At 38.2% G+C, this 18,734-nt stretch overlaps 1 protein-coding gene and 1 pseudogene across 4 annotated transcripts in view; both read right to left on the reverse strand.

The window, feature by feature from the left end:
- Positions 1–18,734, reverse strand: part of PHTF1 (putative homeodomain transcription factor 1) — a 79,226-nt gene that overhangs the window by 3,469 nt on the left and 57,023 nt on the right. For 2 of the 4 annotated variants that reach the window (XM_060090292.1, XM_060090291.1), the window contains 4 exons: positions 9,726–9,881; positions 8,672–8,767; positions 7,865–7,990; positions 6,847–7,325 (listed from right to left, as the gene is read on the reverse strand). In XM_060090292.1, the coding sequence (XP_059946275.1) occupies positions 7,305–7,325; positions 7,865–7,990; positions 8,672–8,767; positions 9,726–9,881 (399 nt within the window). In that variant the 3' untranslated portion in view covers positions 6,847–7,304. Of the gene's footprint in view, positions 1–1,677; positions 1,769–2,251; positions 2,290–6,846; positions 7,326–7,864; positions 7,991–8,671; positions 8,768–9,725; positions 9,882–18,734 lie in introns of those variants that run through there. The other 2 variants (XR_009531151.1, XR_009531150.1) reach the window with 2 other exon arrangements.
- Positions 11,227–11,737, reverse strand: LOC132481742 (glycine cleavage system H protein, mitochondrial-like; annotated as a pseudogene).

Here is an 18,734-nt window from a genome sequence, read left to right on the forward strand (position 1 = left end):
CTCCATTTCATCAGACTATGGCATTTCACATTATTTTTAAATCATTTTATTTACTCTAGGTTGTACTTGTAGAGTGAAGTATTTTGACTTGATTTCACTGAAATTCTTGGAACGAATAATGCCTAAAACCTAGTTCAAGACCATAGTTAACTGAATACTCTTGAGGAGAAAAATTAATTCCCGCCTGCCATTACTGAACTCACACTGAAAATAAACTCCAAACCCCGAGCCCCACAATGGAGATGTGTGTTGTAGCAAAGCCTGCAGAGTGGCAGCAAAATCATTTTGTTGCTGTTTTAGTGGACATATTTTCTTACTGGTCGTAACAGCAAAAAAGTTCTGGGATGCTATCACGTTGTCTCCCTAGGGAGATTAGTGAGTAAGAGCCTATAATATTGTCTTCTAACCCCCGTACATTAAATTTCTGGGGACAAGTAGCTTTTGCACAGTCAACTCCTATTTCAGAAGTCTTGGACACAGAAAAGCATGTGGCTTTTTATTTCTACCTGAGCATACCTTGGTTATTTCCTTTTTTAATAGTCAGATATTCTCATGTAGAAAAAGTCAAATGCTTTTCAAGGTGAACTAATGAAGAGCTTCATGTTTAATGTGTCCAACATTCAAAAAGAATTGGGTTTTAAGAAAGCAAGAACTACTCAAATTAGTTAAACTGTGTGACAGTCTTAACTACCGACCTCCACAGAGATGTGTTTAAGCTCGAGCTTAGTCCAGAGTGAGCTCCAGGAACTAAGGAACACTGGTGTAAACAGACTTCAGTCACGAAACGTGATGATTCAGTCTGGCGTGAAGAATATATCAGAGCAACTTCTTACATCATCCTGGCATGCTCCAGTGCTAAGAACTACTTGTGCTTTTTAAACAATAACAGATTTGTTTATTTAGGCAGCTCTTTACTGCTTATGCTATTAAGGCTTATCAGCAATACAATGACTGGTTTAAAGCATGCCATAATTATGACATGAACTCTATAATCTTTGCTTCAGTTGACTGAATTAGTTTAAGATATCCATTAACTTGGATCTGTTTTTAAAGTTTCTATGCAAGTAGAGCCTTAAGGGTAAGAAGGAAGTATGAAGGCTTATCGAGAGTAGAATTTAGTAGAGTTGTGCCAAAGAACTCTGAACCTTTCTCACATACACATTAAAATACAAAAACATAGCTAAGTGCTTTAATTTAGCCTGAACCTATATTTTTCCAAAGAATCCTGTGGGTATTTGTCTATTTTACAATGTTTGCATTAAAGTCAAGCAGAACTATTAGCAAATGTTTATAGCAAATCAAGAGGCTTATTTTGTCATTAATAAACAACAACTATTTGTTACCTTGAGTCACACCTTACTACAGCATATAGGCTCAGGGTGTGCTGCAGGAAAGGAATGGAATTATTGCACATTTATGAAATTCAAAATTCATCGTTCAAGATGGGCACCAATAACCACAAGAAGCAAAGAATTACTTTAAATGACCAAACTAGTCAACAGCTGTATAGATGAGATTAAGTTTAATGAATTTACTTCTTGATAATTCCAAATCATACACTATATTTGGGAGTAAGACCCATTTGGCCCATTATGGAATGTATAGACTAAAAAATTTTGAAAATGAATTTCATTAATTTGAAAGAAGGTTATTTTTACAGTGCACAGGTTCACTTACCTCTAGATACAATGAACCAAAATTAAAAACACAGACCCGTAAGCTTTTACTTTGGAGGACATCCTGGTATTTAGAACTTTTCTACTTGTCTCTGAAAGTTAAGAAAACCATACCCCAATTAGGCAAGTATTTGGTTATTCAACTTTTCAAAGTGTTTATATTATACATGAGGCATAATGTACATATTTAGGAAGTCTGAAGTCATACCTCCATAGTGATTTTAGGAGATAGAATTTTTCCCCATACAAATTATAGAAGTAGCTGAACAGGTATTTTTCTTATCCATCTATGGTTATTATTATTTCAATTAAATGTATGTATGGCCTAATCTAGTTCTATTTTTACATCTTGGTTTATTTAATTTCTCAGTAGCAGGTAAATGTTAAAGTATCACTCCTTTTGGGAGATCAAAACAAAAGTCCAATCTCCTAGAAATTATTATACAGGAATAAATGAAGCACTGAGAGTACAACTCTTCCATCCTAACAGAAGAAGAAGAAAAAAAAACAACTACATAAAGAGTAAATTACTTGAGGTCTATTCTTCATTTATTCTATGAATTTATATTACGTACCTATTATGGGGTCAGGTACTCTTCTGCATTCTGGGGACCTAGGAGTGAAAAACAACAACAACAAAAAATTCCTGCCTTAAGGGACTTATATTCTAGTGGGGAAGGACAGAAACAAGTAGGCAAAAAATAAACAAGATAATCAGATTCTGATAAGTGCCATGAAGGAAATGAACAGGACCATAGATAACTGATAACAAGGAAAGATGGGGAACAATTTTAACTCAGAGAAGGTCCTGCTAAGGAATTGACAGCTGAGGAGCCATTCAGGAGAGAACTTAAGAAAACGTATTCCAGGCACAGTCTGAGATAAGAAAGAACTTGGTATAATGGAGGAACACAGGGAGGCCAGTGTGGCTGTCAGGTACTGAGGAGGGGAATTTGGAAAGGGAAGCAGGCGTGATAATGAAGGGCCTTGGAGGCCAGCATAGGGAAAGCCAGGAAAGATTTAAGTAGGAATGATATAGTCTCCATATTTTTAAGCTCACTCACGTGGCTGTGGAGAACCGACTGCAGAGGCAAGAATGGGAAGGGAACAGTGGTTCAGCACAGTAATCCAGCTGAGCGCAAAGGAAGCTCATTCTGTTAGCAGTGGAAACACAGAACCAACGTGACTGGCTGGTAGATTAGATATGGAGGGAAAGAGAGGAACCAAGAATAAACCCTAAGCCTTTGGCTTGAGCAATTGAGTAAACTTTTTTCTATTTACTAAGGTGGGAAAAACATTTACTCTCCCACCTCAGACAACTTAAAAAAAAAAAAAAGGAAAAATATATATGAAAAAATGGGTGTTAGATAACATGCAGTAAAAGATAGTGGAATTCAATGAGGTGAGCCCCATAATTGCCCCAAATTACTCAGAGGTAGTTTCTAGGCTGTGGTGTAGGAAGGGGGAATCCAAACTGAACCAAGCAGCCTTGCTGAGTTGAGGTGAGTGTTAAGAATTTGGGGCGGCCACGACAGCTAGAATTGGCAGGCAGAGTACCAGAGAGAAGACAGCTGCATAGAGAGGAGAGGACAGCTGCAGAGAGGAGAGAGCTCCAAAAATGTGCAGAGGTTTCCTTTCAAGTTTTCAGGTGAGTATTGATCAGCACAAGGAAATACTCAACAGGGAAAGAACCACCAAAAGGAAGCAGGCCAAAAATTCTTGAGCTGGGAAGAGTTCATGTTCCTACAGTTAAACTGGAAAAACCTCATCACGAACAGGGTATCAGGTAGAGTACTCAGGAGGATTTTGCTTCAGTTGTGGAGAAAAGTAGCACCAGAGTAAAGGCTGCTCTGGCCCACCTAACAAAGCTTAAAAGCAAACCTTGAAATGATCAAACTGTTTTCAAGTATCTTAACTGCATTCTAAAACAAAGCTCAACAATATTTAAAAGAATACACACACACGAAAACCCAACACCCAACAATGTAAAATTCACATCCATTAAGAAATTACTAGGCATGTAAAGAAGCAGGAAAATATGACCCAAAATGAGGAGAAAAATAAATCAACAAAAACAAACCCCAAAATAACACAGATGATAGCTGTTATAATGTTCTTATTCACTATTTCTATTATAAATATTATGAAAACAAGATAGAGAAAAGAAACACATGTTAAAGAGAGACATGAGGATACAAAAAAATGAAAAAGCAATATCAAAATTCTGTAGACAAAATACATTGGGTAGGATTAACAGCAAATTAGTGCAGAAGAATAGGTTAGTGAACTTGAGGCACAGCAATAGAAATAGTTGTCCCAGTCTTCTGTCTTTAATAGAAATTAAAAACAGAAGACTGGGACAATGTACAGAACATCAGTAAGGTGTGGGACAACTTCAAGCAGCCTAATAAACATGTGGAGTCTCAGGAGGTGGGAGACTGGGGTATAGAAAACTTATTTTAAGAAATAACAGTCAAAAATTTTCCAAATTTGATGAAAACTAAAAATCCAGAGTAAGTAAGTGCAACAAATCCCAAGCACACACACAAATAATGAAGACAACTACACCAATGCACATTATAAGTAAATAGCACAAATTCAATGAAAAAGGTAAAAACCTTAAAAGCAGCCAGAGTTAAAAAAAAAACATACAGAAGAACAAAGATGACAATGACAGCAGACTTCTTGTCAGAAGCCATGCAATCCAGGAGGCAGTAGAGCAGCAACATCTTTAAAACTAGAATTTTATGCCCAGAAAAAACATCTTTCAAACATAAAGATTCAAAAATCTTTCTCAACAAGGTAGGCCTATACACCTTGCTAAAAAGACTTTGGATTTTTACCTTCAAAGTAATACTAAGCCATTAATAGATTCTAAACGATGAGACTGAGACTTGCATTTCAGAAAAGACACATTAGCTTTTGAGATGAATAGGTGGGCATGGGGGAGAGGGGCAGAAAAGCAGCATCTTGTTCAAAAACAAAGGATGTTGACTTAGATGAGGGTGGTGAAAGTGGGAATGGAGAAGAATGGACTGATTAGAAAAATATCTAGAAGATAATTATTCACAGGCTTGATGACTGGATGAGAGGTATGAGAAAGGCAAGAGTGAAAAATGATTCCCAAGTTTCCGACATGAGCAACTACCTATACAGTTAATTTTACCGACCTGAAAAATCATTTAAACCAATTATACACCATCAAAACTATAACCGAAACAACTCACAGGAGTAAACTATTCTGAATACTGCATTTACGCTAAAGAATTCACTGTGTAAAAAATTCAAATAAAAATAGAACAGGGCTTCCCTGGTGGCGCAGTGGTTAAGAATCCGCCTGCCAGGGGCCTCCCTGGTGGCGCAGTGGTTGAGAGTCCGCCTGCCGATGCAGGGGATACGGGTTCGTGCCCCGGTCTGGGGGGATCCCATATGCCGCGGAGCGGCTGGGCCCGTGAGCCATGGCCGCTGGGCCTGCGCATCCGGAGCCTGTGCTCCGCAACGGGAGAGGCCACAACAGTGAGAGGCCCGCATACCGCAAAAAAAAAAAAAAAAAAAAAGAATCCGCCTGCCAATGCAGGGGACACGGGTTTGAGCCCTGGTCCGGGAAGATCCCACATGCCACGGAGCAACTAAGCCCGTGCACCACAACTACTGAGCCTGCGTGCCTAGAGCCCATGCTCCGCAACAAGAGAAGCCACCGCCATGAGTAGCTCGCGCACCGCAACAAAGAGTAGCCCCCACTCCCTGCAACTAGAGAAAGGCCACGTGCAGCAATGAAGACCCAACACAGCCAAAAATAAAATAAAAACAAAAAACAAAAAACAACAACAACAACAAAAAAAATAGAACAGTGGTTTTCTTTTGTAGGAGAAAAGATAAAGGCATCAGCTTTCTTCATCCGAAATCTGCACTGAGCAGTTCAATCCTGGATTTGAGATAGCTGCTCTTGTTCCTTATGGAAAATAGTTAAAGCATGATTTCTATGAGCCCTCTGTTGAGATACTGAAGTGCCTTTACAGATCAGTTCCTTCCAAAGGTAAATCACTATAATGGGGTTTTACTTTTTAAAAAGAATTGTAACTCTCACGCAGTATTTGGAATGGCTGCAAATTTTTGGTAATCCACTTCTAGTTCAGCAATGTTGCCCCCTTTGTTTCTATCTTCACAGTTAGGAATCTATCAGCAAAAGATTTTTAAAGGGTTTTAAACAGTAATTACAAATGTTTATTGTGGAATTATTAAGGGCTACGTACTTTATGCTATGTTAAGTACCTTACATGATAATCTCACTTAACCTTAACAACACTATTAGGTAGTTATTATCCTTATTAAACAGGTAAAGAAACTGAGATGCAAAAATGTTAAGTAACTTGCCTTAGACTGTGAAGCTAATAAGTAGCAGAGCCAAGGATATGAATCCAGAAAGGTCTGACCTCAATTCTTGGACTTAAGAAATTCATCTTTAAACCTCAAAAATCTTCCTGCATATTAGGATATGTGTAAATGATACACTGATTTTGCATGTACATACTTCACATGTAATAACTAAGTTTCCTAATTATTTCCATTTAAAAATTCACAAAATCTTGTCATTAAAATGTGGGCTTTCAATTTGCCTCGAGAGATTCTTCAAAGTGGGTAACTTAATGAGCAGGAATTAAATGTAGACTATTAGAGTTTTCATTAACATATGTATACGCATGTATGTGTAACATGGGATACTGATAAGAGAATCCAAATCATCAGTGGCATAGCTTGGCTCAGTATAGACACTGAGGACATGAGATTATACTGAGGGTTAAATACATTGAGTCTCACAACAGATAAACTATGAACACTTCACTTAGTAGTGTGATGGGAAACATAGCTCAGATGATTTAAATGGAAAACAAGATTTATGGTGGACACGGATGAGTGTGCATAGACTTAAATTTCTCATGCTGAATTACATGCCATATGACATGCATGACTCTTTCACCAACAACTATACAGTTATTAGGATTAACTTCAAAATTATAAACTAATTAAAATTTTCTCCGTAGTTTAACAGAAAATCACAGTTTAAAAGGTTATTTTTTCTTTCAACAACAACAAAAAAGCCTAGAAACTGAAATTCTCCAATAAAGTTCTTTTATTCAAGATCAACCTAAAATAGTTTAAACTTGATCTCTCTTTGCTAGATAAATGAAATTTCCAATTCTATAGACTGTAATAGAAAAGTACTGAATTTGCATATTTCCAATAAAGGATTTTGCTTCATGCTTTGGGCATCTACCAGAGTACCCAAAAGACTATTTCCAATAAATATAACTGTCACAGCACTGAAATGCCCAGAATAAATTTCCTAACTTAAAAAGTTGTCCTTAAGTTACTATAACACAACAGTCTTCAGTCTCCTGACTATTCATACTATTTGAAAACCATGAAAATACAGGTTTTTAGCATGCACACCCAGTTGGAAAAGGCTCTGTTCCTCTGAAAACACCATTCGTTAGATTAGGTAGAGCTGAGGGCACCTCTCCGTGTGAACAAGCAGGTGGGTGTCTCATGGGTTTGCAGTCATCTCTTTCCTTAATGGGTTAAGCACTGATGCCAGCAAGGGGAGAAAGTCCGGGCACATGACTCAGCTTATGACTTAATTTTCCACAGCTAAGAAAAGAAAATCACCAAAATAGTTAGTTTTATGACAAATAGGTGGGGTTGAGAGGTACACTTACATGTAAACCAAGAACCATTTACATAAGAAAAAAGTACCAACTGTGACAACAGCAACCATAGAACATCATAGAGAAAAAACCGTTAACAATTTCCAGGATCAAAAAAGATATACTGCAGTTCACGGGTTTTTGGTTTTCATTCATTCTGCCTCTGTACATTTCCCTAGATCAGAGGCCAACCCAGCCCATGCTATTAAATTGACATGAGATTCAAACTTGATTTTTTTGTTCCATTCAAGAGCACGATCTATTGTACTTGCATAAAATGAGAAAACCTAAGCTGAATGTCTATTTCAAATGTCTATTTCTCTACCTCAAGAGTTATTTCCGTGCCAGTCCCTCCCTCCCTCCTTCCACCCTCCCTCTCTCACTTTCTCTCACACACACACACACAGTGGGAAGGACAAAGATTACTATATACAATAAGTTTTAAGACTAAGGCAGATGCTACAGAGTGATAATCACACTTACTCTTATATTAAATCCTAGAAGATCACTTATAACACCTGAGACAGCAGAAAGGATAACCACTCGTGTGATATTGTAGATCAAGGGATTCATTGTCAGTCCATAGAGTCTAAATGGTGTGTCCAGCTCCTACAAAAACATGAAAGAACTGAGATGAAATACATGGTTTCATAATAGCCACCAGTGATTTTTCGACTGTTTTTTTTCAGTCTTGGGAGAGGATGATTGCTTAAAACCTCTTCCCTTACCTTCAAAAAACCTGTAATGAGGGGAAGCAGGGGAGGGATAAATTTGGAATTTGGGATTAACAGATACAGACTATTGTACATAAAATAAACAACAAGGACCTACTGTATTGTACAGGGAACTATGTTCAATATCTTGTAATAACCTATAATGGAAAAGAATCTGAATATATATATCACTTTGCATTGTAAATGTAAACATTGTAAATCAACTATACTTCAATTAAAAAATAATAATTTTAAAATTTAAAATTAATTAATTAATTAATTAATGCCTGTAGTGAACTCTCACCTACTTTTCCACTAGCTAAGTTTTTAAAGGTGGATCCAAGCAATATGCTATTTGTGATTTTTTAATGTAATTTTAAAACGTGACAGACATCAGCAATCACTAGAACTTGGGTAGTAAGTTGGGAAACTTTTTCTCATAGAGTCATTAACCCCAAACTATCAAGTTGGTAGTTTGAATCTACACAGCATCTATCTGTTACTAGGGTCCTCTCCAAGAAGTACAGCATTGATTTAATGAAATGGTAGTAAAAATGTATCACAGGGTATTACTTACTTTCAACAACTTGGTGGATAGCTTTAATACATTGTTTACTAGAGTAAGCTGTTCTTTCTTATTCGGCTTTTTTTCCATTTTAAGATATAAATTAATCTAAGGGAAGGAATAGAGATTAGGGCAAATGTCATGGAAAAGATAGATATATATATTGCATTCAACATGGCAGATTTTGAGGTCAATGTTTTCAGGTAAAATAAATTTCAAAATTCTTCAGAGCACATATGCCACCTACCCAAACCCCCATCCCTAATCAGTCACATATGGCAAAGAAAAGCTGTTTAGTGAAGAAAAAATAAAAATGAAGCAATTTATCAAAACAATGCGAACTTTTATATTAATTATAGCAATTAAAATGTAAACTCCTTGAGTTCAAAAACTATATCTTATTCTTCTTGGTATCCCCCAAATAATCTAACATCCTCATTAAACATTCATGGAATGGAAAAAGATCGCTGCTTTTAATTTACTAATCCCTTGTTTTTCCCCTTATGGTAAGAATTCTCCACTATAATTCTAAGGCAAAAAAAAAAAAAATCTAGTGATATTAGGTATTTTTATTTAAAACTTATGGATAAACATGAAATTAAAAACAAACAAAACCAACTCTATACTACTCTGTATTTATAAGAAACATTTCTCAATTGTAATATATACTCACATACTAAAGAGCAAGTATTTTCCAAACACCGAATGTATTCAGTGTTTGACTGATTGAGAAGAAAGTCAAGAAGCTTATTAAACATCCTTAAATGACAGGTACTCTAAAGATCTAATACTTGACACAGAATATGAGATTAAAAGTATGCTCCATTACCACCAACAAAAATAATTTTTATACTATGAAGTAGCACCCAATCCTGGGAGCAGGTGGGAAAGATAATACCCTCATTTTATAAAGAGGAAACAATTATATAGTTGCAAAGTGACTTGTAAGGTGTAAGGTCATATAGCTAGAAAGTGACAGAATCTAGACTCAACCCTGAATCTTCTGCAGAAATCTTGTTATACCATCTCTAACCACTGAATCAAACTGTCAAGGACCAATCAATACCTGTTCAGTAAGTAATATTGAGACATTGCTGTATTTCTTATTGGTTTCAGACCCCAGTGAGGCTAAGCGCAGTAAGAAAAGTAGTAAAGCTGATTCCCAGATCAAAAACTCCCAATTATAAGCATCATTTAGGAAAGTTTTATGTCCCCGGAGAACCTATGAAAAGGACCAAAAAAAAGTTAAGTTTTTCACTTGTCTTAAAATCTGTAATTACTCCTTTACTCTAGAATTTTAAAAACATTTACAAGATACCAATATTTTAATACTCAAAGTAGGAGACTTTTAATACTCATAAAGTATTATCTATTCAATTAGTAATTATGTATTTCTCTAAGTTTCCTAGATTTTCTTCTTTGCATGAGAGACAGCAAGGGTCTGGAAATAACAAGGGAAGAAAACATAATAGAATAAGTGAAATAAGACAAATGTATTTCCAAACTCTTTAACCACAAGTGTGCCCACTCACAATTATATGGTGACCATTTTTCAAAGTAGGGTTGGCCAAAAAGTTCCTTTGGTTTTTAAGTAAAAATAAACGACACATTTTTCATTTTCACCAAGAACTTCATTGAACAATGTATTCACCCTTTTGTTCCACTACCTTCTGCCATTTTTCAGGCAACTTCATAATTCCATCTTCCCAAAACTTTTTTATCTTTTTGAGCAAAGAACTGTTCTAGGTGCCTTTTACAGTCTTGTAGGGAATTGAAATTTTTTTCCATTAAGAGAATTTTGTAAAGACCGAAATAAATGGAAATCCGAAGGTGCAATGTCTGGTGAATGTGGCAGATGAATCAGAACTTCCCAGCCAAGCCGTAACAGTTTTCGCCTGGTCATCAAAGAAACATGTGGTCTTGCGTTATCCTGATGGAAGATTATGTGTTTTCTGTTGACTAATTCTGGATGCTTTTCATTTAGTGCTGCTTTCAGTTGGCCTAATTGGGAGTAGTATTTTTTTTTAAGAATTTGAATATTTTATTATTAAACTGTTTCTTATTTTCCTGCAAGGCTGTTGCTTTACTGTATAAAAATAGCACCAGCAAACACAGTATATTGCAAAATTAAGATAGTAATGTTCTTTACTGGACACTATACAACTAACAAACTTTTCTCCACTGCCATTTATTTCCAGGGGCAAGTTCACTGAGTATTTTGACCCAAATCCAGGGATGGCTGTAAGCAAGTTACAATATTATATAAGGTTAAGATAACAATGTTATCCTTGAATTACATAATTTTTATAACTAGTTTTACCACAGATAATTTCAGGAATTCTGAGTATTATAACTGGAGACAAGCCTAAAAATCACAGGGTGTTGTGAAAAAGATGCATGTGTTTATCTGAAATCATTAGGAAGTTAAGGGGTATTTTCTTCAGGCAACATTGTTGCAAGTAGTTTCTTTTGCTAAAAGTTGCTTTTTAAAAATCTATCCACCACTAATTTAAGACAACTATGCTAGATTAAGTTGTTTCAAACTAGTTTATTTAGGGCTTCCATTTTCACTCCTCAATGGATTTTATGCATTTCTCAGATGCTTCTTCACTCATTAGTTCATCTAGTTCTGAAGGGTTACTGAGTGTCATCTTGATCAGCCAACCAACTTCATAACAAGATTTGTTGACAAGTCCTGGATTTTCTGCTAGAGCTTCATTAGTTTAGTTACTTCTCTTGATAGAGGAGAATAGAGTTCACTAGCAGCTTTCCCACTTTCCAAAGCACCAAATTCCTCTTGTTTGTTCAATTTTGTCCCAACTTCAGGCAGACTACAGTAAACAACATCTCCCAAAGCTTCCTGTGCAAAATTGCTGATTCCCACTGTTCCAACACCGTTTTCTGTTGTTACCCATTCATGTTTGTGAATTTACGACCCAACAGCAGAGTGGGTCCGGTGCGCAGCACCCGGATGGCACCCGCCCGCAGGCCCCAGGGCCGCGGCAGGCAGGGAGCGTTGGGCACAGGCTGCAAACCGCAGCCCGCAGCCCGCACGCTCCGCGCCACTCGCAGCACCATGTTCGCAGGGGTGCTGGGAGCAGTACTTGTTGGAATTAATCGTTTGGTTTTCTGGAAGGAGCTCATAATAGAGGACTCCCTTCCAATCCCACCATATACACAACATCACCTCCTTTGGATGAAAACCGGCCTTTGGTGTGGTTGGTGGTGGTTCATTTCGCTTGCCCTGTGATCTCTTCCATTCCACATTATTGTACACTATCCACTGTTCATCTCCTGTCACAATATGTTTTAAAAATGGAACATTTTCGTTACGTTTAAGCGGAGAATTGCATGTGGAAATACAGTCAAGAAGATTTTTTTTGCTTTACTTACGTGAAACCCAAACATCAAAACGATAGACATAACCCAGCTGGTGCACATGATTTTCATTGCTCAACTTGGATATTCTGAGTATGTCGGCTATCTCCTGTGTGGTATAATGTTGATTATTCTCAATTAATGTCTCGATTTGATCACTATCAACTCCAACTGGTCTACCCAACCACGGAGTGACGTCCAGAGAGAAATCTCCAGCACAAAAACTTCACAAACCAGTTTTGACATGTTTGATCAGTCACAGCACCTTCTCCATATACTGCACAAGTCTTTTTTTCATTTCATTTGTGATTTTACCTTTCTTGAAATAATAAAGCATAATATGCCGAAAATGTTGCTTTTTTTCTTCCATCTTCAATATTCCATATTCAATATGGTTACACAAAAATTCACCAGTTTTGATGTTTTTTTTTAATGCAGGCTGACATGACAGCTGTCACAATACAATCTAATGAAATTGTTTCAAATGAAGTTAGACAACTAAGCACTACTAGAGCCATCTTATGGAAAAAAACCAAACAAACTTTTTGACCAACCCAATAGTAAATTTGCATTTGACTAACAGAGCCCCCTAAAACATGCAGCCCATCCCGCTGGCATGACTAGAAAATCCTGAGGATCAGCTCTTTACTCCACTTTAGGATCTGAATAACAACAGCAGCAGCCACCAATTATAAAATGCCTATTATGTGTCAAGTTTTCAGGTAAAAGTTTTTGTTTTTTACAAAATTTTTTTGTTGATTGCAATGTAAAGAAGTTTACTAAAGCAAGCCCAAGGTAAAATGAGATTTATTGAAAAATATACAGAGACCCCTCACAGAAGCTAAATGCGGGCCTTTGAAAATCAGGGAGTCAGCAGGTAGCTGCCCTCCCCATCTCCCTTCCACTAGGGCCATTTAGGCTCCCCCCTCCACTCCTCTCAGCTAATTCCACTGCCTTGCAAGACCCTTCTTTACTGCTCCCGCCAACTCTGACTTGTTTCCAATGCTACTGTCCCCAGTGATCCCTTCTGACCTTTCTTCTGCAAAGTCCACCACTGATACCTCAGGTTTTCATTTCTAATTTGCAAAAGAGGGAATACATTTAGTTTAGTCTGGGTCAGGTATTCACCCCAGCAAGTTACTTACAACTAAGGGGTGGGGGGGGGAGGGCAGGGGGGAGGAAAGTAACAACTAATAGCAACCTAAAAGTGCTGAAAGTAACTGGCAACCTAGAATTCTCTACCCATTAAAAATATCCTTCAAACATGAAAGTGATAAAAGACATTTTCAAACAAACAAAAACAGAGAATTCATCACCAGCAGATTCTTCAAGCAGGCAGGAAATAATCCCAGAGAAAAACACAGAAATGCACAAACTAATGAAAAGTAATGGAAAGGGTAAAAATGTAGGTAAATATAAATGAATAATTAACTACAAAAAGCAATAATAATTACATCTTATGGGTTTAAGATATATGTAAAATTAAAATGAAGGACATGTGTAACACAAAAGTGAATGGGTTAAAAAAAAAAGTGAATGGGTAAATGACATAAAGTGTTGTAAGGTCCTAGCATGGTAAATTAATAATTTTATTAGACTGTAATAAGCTAAGGATGTATGTTGTAATCTCTGAGGTCAACAGTAGTAAATATATATATATATATATATATATATATATATATATATATATATATAAAGTTAACAGAGAGGATTAAATGAAATATTTAAAAATATTTGATTAATAAAAGATGGCCAAAAAAAAAAGAGAAAAGGGAAAATTAACAAATAAACCAAATAGGAACCAAATAATATTTGTAGTTATAGTAATTAAGTTTAACTGGGTCAGACATTCCAAATCACTAAAACTGGGAGGCTGGATTAAGAAACAAGCAAACAGGAGCAGTATTGGAGACAACATAATGGAGTAGAAGGACCTTGAGCTTACCTCCTCTCACAAGCACATCAAAATCACAACTAACTGCTGAACAACCATCAGTAAAAAAGACTGGAAGCTACCAAAAAAAAATATTCTACATTCAAAGACATAAAGAAGAAACCACAGTGAGATGGTAGGAGGGGTGCACTCATAATATAATCAAATCCCATACAACCTCAGTGGGTGACCCACAAACTGGAGAATAATTATATCACAGAAATTCTCCCCAAGGAATGAGAGCTCTGAGCCCCACACCAGGTTCCCCAGCCTAGGGGTCTGGCACTGGGAGGAGGAGCCCCAGAGCATTTGGCTTTGAAGGCCAGGGGGGCTTGATTGCAGGAGTTCCACAGGACTGGGGAAAACAGAGACTTCACTCTTGGAGGGCATGTACAAGGTCCTCGTGCACTGGGACTGAGGGCCAAAGCAGTGACTTCATAGGAGCCTGGGCCAGACCTCCCTGCTGGTCTTGGAGGGTCTCCTGGGAAGGCGGGGGGCAGCTTTGTTCTCTCTAGGATCATAAAAGCTGGTGGCTGACACACTGAGGAGTGTTCATTGATGTGAACTCTGGCTGGAGGTAGACGTCTCGCTTGGGATCTTGGCACCAAGGCCTGGCCCCACCCAACAGCCTGTAGGCTCCAGTGCTGGGACGCCTCAGGCCAAACAACCAAGAGGGCAGGAACACAGCCCCACCCATCAGCAGACAGGCTGCCTAAAGACTTCCTGAGCCCACAGCCACCTCCAGACATGCCCCTTGACACGGCCCTGCCCACCAGAGGGCCAGCACCCAGCTCCACTCACCAGTGGGCAGGCACTGGCCCCTCCCCCCAGGAAGCCTGGACGAGCCTCTAGACCAGCCTCACCCACTAGGGGGAAAACACTAGAAGCAAGAAAACTACAATCCCGCAGCCTGTGGAACTAACTCCAAAAACACAGGTCAGAACACACCCTGGGACTGGTCCCTGACCCTTAGGTAACAAGATGGGAGTGTACTGTTGAGACACATAGGACATCCCCTACAGAGGACCACTTCTCCAAGGTCAAGAAATGTTAACTATTCTACTACATAAGTAAAAAAACAAATAGAAATTTAAACAAAATGAGACAGCAAAGGAATATGTTCCAGACAAAGGAACAAGATAAAACTCCAGAAGAACAACTAAGTAAACTGGAGATAGGCAATCTACCTGAGAAAGAGTTCAAAGTAATGATTGTAAAGATGATCCAAAAACTCGGGAAAAGAATGGATGCACAGAGCAAGAAGTTATTAGCAAAGAGTTAGAAAATATAAAGAACAACCAAACAGAGTTGAAGAATGCAATAACTGAAATGAAAAATACACTAGAAGGAATCAATAGCAGAATAAATGAGGCAGAAGGACAAATCAGTGAACTGGAAGACAGAGTAGTGGAAATCACTGATGTGGAACAGAATAAAGAAAAAAGAATGAAAAGAAATGAGCACACATTAAGAGACCTCTGGGACAATGTCAAATGCACCAACATTTGCATTATAGGGGTCCCAGAAGGAGAAGAGGGAGAGAAAGGGCCTAAGAAAATATTTGAAGAGATAATAGCTGAACACTTCCCTAACATGGGAAAGCAAACAGTCACCCAAGTCCAGGAAGCATAGAGAATCCCATACAGGATTAAATCAAAGAGGAACAGACCGAGACACATAGTCATCAAACTGACAAAAATTAAAGACAGAGAAAATATGAAAACAACAAGGGAAAAGCAACAAATAACATACAAGGGAATCCCCATTAGGCTATCAGTTAATTTTTCAGCAGAAACTCTACAGGCCAGAAGGGCATGGCATAATATATTTAAAGTGATGAAGGGGAAAAACTTACAACCAAGAATATTCTACCCAGCAAGGCTCTAGTTCATATTTGATGGAGAAATCAAAAGCTTTACAGACAGGCAAAAGCTAAGAGAATTCTGCACTACCAAACCAGCTTTACAACAAATGCTAAAGGAACTTCTCCAAATGGAAAAGAAAAGACCACAACTAAAAATAAGAAAAGTATGAAATGAAAAGCTCACCAGTAAAGGCAAACATATAGTAAAGGCACAAAATCATCCACATACAAATATAATATCGAAACTTGTAATTGTGAGAGGAGGAGAGAGAGTACAAACTCAGGATATTTAAAATGCATTTGAGGGCTTCCCTGGTGGCACAGTGGTTAAGAATCCCCCTGCCAATGCAATGGGCAAGGGTTCGAGCCCTGGTCTGGGAAGATCCCACATGCCACGGAGCAACTAAGCCCGTGTGCCACAACTACTGAGCCTGTGCTCTAGAGCCCATGAGCCACAAATACTGAGCCCGTGTGCGACAGCTACTTAAGCCCGTGTGGCTAGAGCCTGTGCTCTGCAACAAGAGAAGCCACTGCAATGAGAAGCCCACGCACCACAACGAAGAGTAGCCCCCACTCGCCACAACTAGAGAAAAGCCCACATGCAGCAATGAAGACCAACGCGGCCAAAAAAATTAAAATTAAAAATAAATAAATAAAATGCATTTGAAATTAAGAGATCAGCAACTTAAAACAATCTTGTATATATATAGGCTGCTATACCAAAACTCATGGTAACCACAAACCAAAAATCTATAATAGATATATACACAAAAAAGGAAAAGGAATCCCAACACAACACTAAAGATAGTCATCAAATCACAAGAGAAGAGAACAAAAGAGGAAAGGGGAAAAAAAAGACCTACAAAAACAAATCCAAAACAATTAACAAAATGACAATAAGAACATACGTATCGATAATTACTTTAAATGTAAACAGATTAAATACTCCACCAAAAGACACAGACTGGCTGAATGAATACCAAAGAAGACCTGTACATATGTTTTCTACAAGAGACCCACTTCAGATCTAGGGGCACATACAGACTGAACGTGAGGGGATGGAAAAAGGTATTCCAGGTTAGAACTACCTCCCCAGAGATCAGGCAAGGGTAAGGGAGGGCTTGGCTGCTGTTTTTAAATGCAGAATTTTTTGTTCCCTTTCTAGAAACCAGCTGCAATGTTAGGTCAGAGCACTTTAAAATGAGCCACTTCTGAACCAACAGCGCCCAGGCCCCAGGCCTGCTGTGAAGGCCCCAGCAAAGGTCAGGGCTTGGTCTGTGTGATGTTCCTTCCCATGCTTGGCCAAGCGGTGCTCTGCCTCAGAGTTGAGGTAAGAGAGGCATCAGGACACCTCGCATTCGGTCACCTAGCAGACATCAGCAATTCCTGGGCTCAGTGAGGAGGTTTGCCATGTGGCTGACAGGGTCTTGGTGCTCTAACACTGGGTGTCAGGCCTGAACCTCTGAGGTGGGAGAGCCGAGTTAAGGACATTGGACCACCAGAAACCTCCGGGCCTCATGTAATATCAAATGGCAAAAGCTCTCCCAGAGATCTCCATCTCAAAGCTAAGACCCAGCTCCACTCAACAACCAGCAAGATACAGTGCTGGACACCCTATGATAATCAACTAGCAAGAAAGGAACACAAACCCAACCATTAGCACACAGGCTGCCTAAAATCATAATAAGGTCACAGACACCCCAAAACACACCACAGGATGTGGTCCTGCCCACCAGAAAGACAAGATCCAGCCTCATCCACCAGAACACAGGAACCAGTCCCCTCCAACAGGAAGCCTACACAACCCACTAAACCAACCTTACCCACTGGGAGCAGACACCAAAAACAACGAGAACTACAAACCTGCAGCCTGCGAAACGGAGACTCCAAACACAGTAAGTTAAGCAAAATGAGAAGATAGAGAAATACACAGCAGATGAAGGAGCAAGATAAAAATCCACCAGACCAAACAAATGATGAGGAAATAGGCAGTCTACCTGAAAAAGAATTCAGAGTAATGATAATAAAGATGATAAAAAATCATCGAAATAAAATTGAGAAAATGCAAGAAATGTTTAACAAGGAGAACTAGAACTAAAGAGCAAACAAACAATGATGAACAACACAATAAATGAAATTTAAAATTTTCTAGAATGAATCCATAGCAGAATAACTAAGTCAGAAAAATGGATAAGTGACCTGGAAGATAAAACAGTGGAAATAACTACTGCAGAGCAGAATAAAGAAAAAAGAATGAAAAGAATTGAGAACAATCTCACAGACATCTGGGAGAATGTTAAACACACCAACATTCGAATTATAGGGGTCCCAGAAGAAGAAGAGAAAAAGAAAGGGACTGAGAAACTATCTGAAGAGATTATAGTTGAAAACTTCCCTAATATGGGTAAGGAAATAGTCAATCAAGTCCAAGAAGCGGACATGGTCCCATACAGGATAAAACCAAGGAGAAACACGCCAAGACACATGTTAATCAAACTATTAAGAATTAAATACAAAGAAAAAAATATTGAAAGCAGCAAGGGAAAGACAACAAATAACATACAAGGGAATCCCCATAAGGTTAACAGCTGATCTTTCAGCAGAAACTCTACAAGCCAGAAGGGAGTGGCAGGACATATTTAAAGTGATGAAAGGGAAAAAGCTACAACCACGTTTACTCTACCCAGCAAGGATCTCATGCAGATTAGATGGAGAAATTAAAACCTTTACAGACAAGCAAGAGCTAAGAGAATTCAGCACCACCAAACCAGCTCTACAACAAATTTCTCTAGGCAGAAAACACAAGAGAAGAAAATGACTTACAATAACAAACCCAAAACAATTAAGAAAATGGTTAGAAACATACATATTGAGAACTACCTTAAATGTAAATGGATTAA

Source organism: Mesoplodon densirostris, chromosome 2 (genome assembly GCF_025265405.1).
Source record: "Mesoplodon densirostris isolate mMesDen1 chromosome 2, mMesDen1 primary haplotype, whole genome shotgun sequence".
Classification (NCBI taxonomy): domain Eukaryota; kingdom Metazoa; phylum Chordata; class Mammalia; order Artiodactyla; family Ziphiidae; genus Mesoplodon; species Mesoplodon densirostris.